This window comes from Buteo buteo, chromosome 9, assembly GCF_964188355.1.
Source record: "Buteo buteo chromosome 9, bButBut1.hap1.1, whole genome shotgun sequence".
Taxonomy (NCBI): domain Eukaryota; kingdom Metazoa; phylum Chordata; class Aves; order Accipitriformes; family Accipitridae; genus Buteo; species Buteo buteo.
Window position 1 is genome coordinate 8,206,132 of NC_134179.1, and position 6,669 is coordinate 8,212,800.

Below are 6,669 nucleotides of genomic sequence, written 5' to 3' on the forward strand. Positions count from 1 at the left end.
GCGGCAGCCACCGGTGACCCCGCGGGTCTCTTCCAGCACCGCGTGCCCACGGAACCAGTCCCCCCTCGCACCCCGCTTCGTTTGCCGCTGTCAGGCTCGGCTTCTCTCCCGGTTGACTGCAGCGCTGGGCAAGCATGCCCGGGGGCCACCCGGGGTGGGGGAAACACAGAGCCCCGCGGAGCCCAGCGAGCGGGGCGAGTAACGGAGAAGGGGACACAGGCGTGTGGGCCCCCGGCACCCCGGTGCTTCGTGCACGGCAGCGGGGCTGAGGGGTAGGGGACCCCCGGGGGCGGCGGGGACCCCCCCGGCGGGCGGCAGCGGCGGGGCCGCTGTCCGCGGTGCTGAAGGCGGCGGCGGCCGCCGGTCGGGCCGGGTCGGGGCCGCTGGCGGGGCCGGGTCGGGGGGGAAGCGCGGTGGAAGGCTGGGGCAGGGGTCGGCGGTGCTGGGTGGTTCCTCCTCAGCTCCGCCATCGTGCTCAGATGCGGCTGCTGGGGGGCTGGCGGGGCTGGCGGCGGACGCGCCAGCCCGGGTCAGCAAAGAGAAGCGAGGCCCGGAGGCGAGGGGCGGCGTCTGGGGTCCCCGCCTCGCCTGCCCCCCGAGGCGGGCACCGCTCAGGCGTCCCGCCACACCGACCAGAGGGTGCCCAGGGTGATGCTGTAGGCCAGGACGGCCGCCAGGTACGCCCGGAAGAGCAGGACATCCAACACGTAGCCTACTTGCAGCCACTCGCGGGCAACGTCGCGAAACTCCTCGCGTTTCTCCAGGAACTGGCGGATGGCGGTGATCTCACGCAGGACGCTGTGCATCAGCGGGGAGCCCTCCGCCTGGCCGGCAAAGGCCGGTGCGGGTCTCACGGCCCCCGCTGCCTCGCACTCCCGGGGGTCCTCGCAGCTGTGGTGGCTCAGCTTGGCTGCGGGGTCGAGAGAGGCAAGGGCAAAAAATCTCTTTAGAGGGGAAGCTGGCGCTTCTGTGGGTGACCTGGGCATCCCGATCACCGTGCAAACAGGGGCTACATAGACACAGATGGCTACGTAGGGCCTAGTCCCCTCCGGTTCCCATGGGCCCTCTCAGTGCAGCCCTTACCTGCGCTGTTGTTGTTCTCCACCTCCCTGGAGATGTCCGAGCTCTGCGTCCTGCTTGGGCTGAATGTCCTCCCATCCTGGATGCAGAGCAGGACGGTGGCTCGTTCCAGCAGCAGGCGCTTCACCCACTCGGGGACGTGGGGCTGCAGGTCCTGCTTGTGCACCAGGCGCACGATCAGGATGGTCTCCGTCAGGCTGATGACGAGCAGTGCCATGCACACCACAAAGTAGATGCCTGTGGAGACATCAGTGAGGTGAGTGGCCTGCAAAGGCTCCCACACGGAGCATGGTCCTGAGCAAGTCCTGCCCGCCCACCTTGCTAGGGACCTGTGGTCTCTGTCCAGAGCAGCAGTTCCTGCTGCTCCAGGCCCAGGACTGCTGTGGCGGTTGGCTTGGCAGGTAGTGCTGCCGTACCTATCAATGGGGTGCCAACGGCAGTAGCTGGCAGCGTGTCAGATACGATGATGAGGAAAACCGAGTAGCCCAGCAGGAGGGTGATCTTGAAAGAGACCCTCTCGCCACTGTTGGGAGGTAGGTAGAAGCCCACAATGTCCATAACCATCAGGAAGATGCTGGGGAGCAGCAGGCTGACGGTGTAGAAGAGGGGGCGTCTCCGGATGACCACCTGCAGGACAGAGAGACAGGGAAGGCTCAGCGAAGGGTGGAGATGAGGGCTGGAGCTGGTGCGGCTCTCTGCCAAGGCAGGCGAGGATGGTGGGATGGGCTAAGGTAAGCCAGAGGAAAGGAAGGGCTCAGCACGGGAAGCCTCCTGCCCACAGGCAGGAGCACTGCGGCACCGAGCGGCCAGGTGATCGAGCGACAGGGACGGTGGCAAAGCCATTCCCTAGTGCCCCATCCCCGAAGGCCCTTACGTAGAACTTCATCTCGGCGTAGCTGTCGCTGCTTTTGACGCTGAACTCCTGGAAGCGGCTGAGGACGTAGAGCAGCTCCCACTCGCCCTGGTTCATGAAGACACTCCGGTCGAACTTGACCAGCTCCGGCTGCCGCCACAGCGAGAGGTTGATGTCGCGGACTGGGGGGGCAGAGGAGAGGTGAGGACCAAGGGTGCCCGGCCCGAAACGCCAGCAGCTGCCGGCACCTCCACGCCGGGCTGGGTGCCTGCCCTCCCCGCACGCATCCCCGATCCGCTGGGGCCATCTAGAGGGACGAGTCGCCTTCTGCACGGAGCTCCAGCCCGGCGGAGGTCCCGCCCGCTCCCCCCGAGTCCCTCTCGGCCGTGGGGGGTCCCGGCACTCACTGTGGTGCAGCCAGCTGGTGAAGGTGAGCGAGCAGTTCTGGACGTCGAAGGGGAAGTTGTAGATGTCCAGGCTGCAGGCGGTCATCACCTGGATCGGTTTGAGGTTCTGCACCTCCCCGTGGTGGCCAACGTAGACGTAGGGGACATGGGGGGACTTTCCGACATCCACACTGGGGGGCACAAGGGACAGAGAGCAGGGCTGGGGAGTACTCTGGGCAGGAGGGACTCCTACCGAGCTGCATTTAGGAGGGGAACTGCCCAGGCACCAGGGCTTTGCCCACCCCACCATCTGCTTTTTTGGCAATAGCCATGCAGGCATGCCTGCCCGGCATCTCCTCTGTGCTGCTCGGGCTGCTGCCCCTCCCAGCCCAAGGAGCTTCTGTGTCCTTGCCCCGGGGCTTTCTGAAGCCGGCGGGAACACCTTAAATCCCCACGGAGCGGGAAGGACACTGGCTGGCTTCACAGGAAGGGCCGGCAGCTCCACAGCTGCCCTGGCATTGTGCTGCCTTCACAAAGCCTTTCTCCAGCTATCTGGATCCCACCCCCGGCACGGCGCGGGTAATTACCGATGGTTGCAGTTAGCCAGCATTGGAAACAGCCCAACTGCCGAGCCATTCCCCATCTGCAGCTCGCCCGATGCGGGGAGGCTGCCAGCTCTGTGCCGGGAATACAAAGCATGGGGTGGCACGTGCCCACAGTGGGCGAGAGGGGTTAAGCCCCAGGCTATCTCCCCCCACAGATTTTGGCCACACTCACAACTCATTGATGAGGATGTCAGGCACCCAGATGCTTTCCGCGGGGAGGGAGATCTGTGTCAGGTTGTCGAAGTGCGCTGGGTCCCACCTGAGGAATTCGTCTGTCCAATGCTGGGGACAAGAGAGAGGGGGCTTGGAGGGGGAGGTCCCTCCCACCCTACCAGGACGACAAAGCCCAGACCAGCACCCTGCCACGGGAACCAATCTTCAACGCCATCCCTGGGAAGGAGGAAAGGCTCATCCTCCGGCTATCGCACCAGCCAATGGGCTGAAGCACGGAACATGAAAGCTGTGCCCTCAGGTTCGTGCCCTACGGAGGTCTTGTCATCCCCTGGGATGGGTTCAGCCTTGCTGCATTCCTGCAGGGCTGCATGCCTCTCCCAACAGAAAATCCTGTGTTTGCAGGGGTGCTCAGCCCCGGGGGGGGTGCCCCAGCAAGGGAGGGGTGAGGTTGCATGGTCTCATCTGCTCACCTGCCTGTACCAGATGTAGGTGGTCAGCACCTGGTTCTTCTCATCCTGCAGGAAGAGGACATGGTGTCAGCATGGGGGGGTATTGGCACTCTGGAAGATGCGCAGAGCATGCCAGGAGGATGCCGCACACTGTGTACCATTCTCCTTGCTGTGGACAGGCAGAAGCTGCCCGCACCAAAGGTAGCTGTCCCCACCCCACGCGGGATGGCAGCAGAGGACTCACCACGCTGAGGATGGCGTAGACCATGAGATCGATGGCCACGTTGGTGGTCGTCCGCCAGTCCCGCACAGGCCGGGTGCCCTTCTGGTAGTGGGCCAGCAGGTAGTGGGACAGCCGGTGCAGGGCAGGCTTGGTGGGCTCTGGCGTCCAGCCCCCCCTCCGGGTACCTGCCAGCAGAGGGAAGGAAGGAGGGATGGAGGGCCGCTTGCACGGGGGCAGTGACTGCAATTGCCTGGGGGCGTGCCACGAACCACGGGATGCTGCTGGCTGCCATCCCTCACTTACCAGTTGGGGTTTCCCATCAAAGTTGAATAGGAGCATCCTGATGGGAAACAAGACTGCCCGCCAGAACCACCACCTAACGTCTTATTAATATCTTCTGCTATGTAGGTGGACAGGGCTGTGACCTTCCCCCAGCCTTGGAAGGCAGGGCTGCCATCTTCCGCCTCTCCCGGATGGATGCCAGGACCAAGGCAGCAGGGGACCACAAGGGACTCACTGCCCCCGGATAAGTTTCCCACCACTCACTGCTTCCAGGGGTATTTCTTCTTTGCTGTGCAGGTGGAGGCAGTGAAGGTTAGAGATGAAATGGGATGCTAAATGCATTTATTGGGTATCTCGGCATTTGTTTCCTGAGGAAACAATCCCTCAGCTGGTGCCGGCAGCATTAATCGCAGAGCAAATTGCTCGCGGCACCCGCGTCCTCACTGCAAGGCAGCCGGTGATGCCGCAGCCAAGCCAGGGTGGCAGAGCTGCGCTTGTGGCTTTGCTCTGCAGCACGCCCAGCCCCAGAGTCCAATTCACGCCTAATGAAAGGGACTAATTGGAATAGATCTGCGGGAACTTGGGAAAAGCTGCTGGGAAGGGAACTTTAATCTGTCTTTGAAGCTGAAAAAAAACCCAACCAGCAGTCTCAGCCCCTCCAACGCTGCACGCGATCGGTAATGCCGGGGAGCCGGCCGGGCGCACGACCCTCGCCCAGGCAGGCGTGCGCCAACCGAGGTGGTGAGGGGGGGTAGGAGGCAGCAATTAGGGCAAGGGGAGGAAAACAGGCACTGCTGACATCGTGGCTGGGGCCAAGCGGCCCTTCCTGCTGCAGCTGGTGGCAGCTGGCTCGCACTAGTGCTCCTCCTCCTTGTGCCCGTGCCACTGAGCTCTGGGTCAGGATGCTCTGGCAGCCGAGAAATGGCTTTGCAAGGGAAGGACTGGGTTGGGTTTGTCCCGGCCACTCTGTGTGTCTGCCACAGACACTGTGCTGGTCTGCCCGGCCCCAAACCCATGCTGGCAACTTGCCTGGTGCAACTCGGCACAGCCCTGGGGCACATGGGTGCGTCTGCATGGACCTTCCTACCCCCTTGCCTCCAGCATCGCTAAGGTGAGAGAGTCATTGCTCCCACTCCTCTTCTGCTGCCTCTGCCAGGCTAACTCTGGGAGAAGGTTTGGGAGTTGGGAACGATGCCCCGATGAGAGGGGTATCCGACAGGTCCAAAGATCCGAGCGACAAAACTGCTGAAAGCTTTCAGCTGCCTTGGTGCAAAACAGCACAATGATTTTTCTGCTGTTTCCCAGGGAGGTTAAATGAGAAAACAGTAACGATAGCTGGTGAACATTTTGGCAGTCGGTTTTGCGCCGTGCAGAGCTGAGATTACAAACCATAGGCACAGCAGCGCTTCTGCATGCTGTCATCCCCAAAACCTGGCTCTGCGTTATGAGGGATGAAGCATTGTATTAGAGAAATCCCTTTACTGGCTGGAGGACTCAGGCAGCAGCTTCCAGGCAGAGCCAGGCAGGCAGGCAGGAGATAACCCTGTTTCTCTCTATATCTATCCTCAGGGCTCAGACCCTGCGCGCTTCCAGAGTACTTGGAAGCCTCGTACCGATGAGCCCACGACGCGGAGCTGGGTTCAAACGCCGCTGCGGGCGTTCAGCCTGTGTCACCCAGGCAGGCAGCACCTCCGAGCTCTCGCACCAGAGCTTTCCCACCCTTGGGCATCTCCCAGGTACGTCGCTTTTCAACAGCCTTAAGGTCTCTCTAAAAAGCAGCTTTTGCATGCCGCGCAGTGCTGTTCGGGTTTTAGGCAGGTATTGTACCATGCCCTATGGTGCAGGGAGCGCCCCGCTCTGACCCAGCTCTCCAGCCCTGCCCATGGGTCCCTCAACTTACCTTGGTTCTGCAGCGTCGAGGCAAGAGGCAGCAGGGCCAGAAGCACTCCGAGAGCAGCCGGCATCATGGCTCTCGTGCCGCCACGCCGCTGGCTTCCTCCTGCCCAGTCTGCCGGCTCCGCGGAGGAGTGAACCCGAGCAGGGAGGCAGGCGGCACTCCTGGCTCACTTTCCCCCCACCGTCGGGTTTTTGAGAACGCCCAATTAATCTCACGATCGGCCTCTCCCGCTGCATCAAGTTTCAGGCTGGGAGGATGCGAGAGGAGCCCACCCAGCCACCACCCCCAACCCCGCCAGCTCCCCCGGGGCTCCCCTGTCCCCTGCCTGGGCGCCTGGCTGTGGAAAAGTGGGTTTCGGGGGTGCAAGCGTTGCGCCAGCGTGCAGCAGGAGTGGGGAGCATGGCTGGGAGGGGAGAGGATGTTGCAGGCACTGGGGCTGCGCCAGAAGGTCCTCACCGGTCAGAAAGTCAGGAGGAAAACCTCTGAGATGGGGGTGGTCTGTCCCAGAGGTTACAGAGACTTGGCACTGGCACGGCATGGGTTTCCCTCAGCAGAGGACCAGTGGGCTCTGGAGGTACTGGGCTCCCCTTCACACCCTTCACGCTGGAGGTGGGTGCGCTGACAGACGCAGGTTGCAGGCAGCATACGCTGCCTGCCAGCCCTTCATACCCCTGCCTGGGGGCAGCAAGCTTGCCCTGACCACCTCCAGCCAGGGCCAAG

The 6,669-nt window shown here is 62.9% G+C and overlaps 1 protein-coding gene across 1 annotated transcript; it reads right to left on the reverse strand.

Annotated features, from left to right (window-relative positions):
- Window positions 1-250: 250 nt before the first annotated feature.
- LOC142034261 (5-hydroxytryptamine receptor 3A-like) lies at window positions 251-6,019 on the reverse strand. The gene is made up of 9 exons (XM_075035189.1): window positions 5,953-6,019; window positions 3,792-3,955; window positions 3,569-3,613; window positions 3,097-3,206; window positions 2,341-2,510; window positions 1,955-2,115; window positions 1,497-1,707; window positions 1,084-1,317; window positions 251-910 (listed from the first exon to the last, which is right to left on the reverse strand). The coding sequence occupies exons 1-9, from the start codon at window positions 6,017-6,019 to the stop codon at window positions 612-614; spliced, it is 1,461 nt and encodes a 486-aa protein (XP_074891290.1). The 3' UTR covers window positions 251-611.
- Window positions 6,020-6,669: the final 650 nt, after the last annotated feature.

Coding starts and splice junctions, on each gene's coding strand:
- LOC142034261 (XM_075035189.1), bottom strand. CDS start 6,019: ATGATGCCGGCTGCTCTCGGAGTGCTTCTGGCCCTGCTGCCTCTTGCC. Junction 3,207..3,568: donor CCTACATCTGGTACAGGCAG/GTGAGCAGATGA, acceptor TCTTGTCCCCAG/CATTGGACAGACGAATTCCT. Junction 2,116..2,340: donor CACCAGCTGGCTGCACCACA/GTGAGTGCCGGG, acceptor CTGCCCCCCCAG/TCCGCGACATCAACCTCTCG.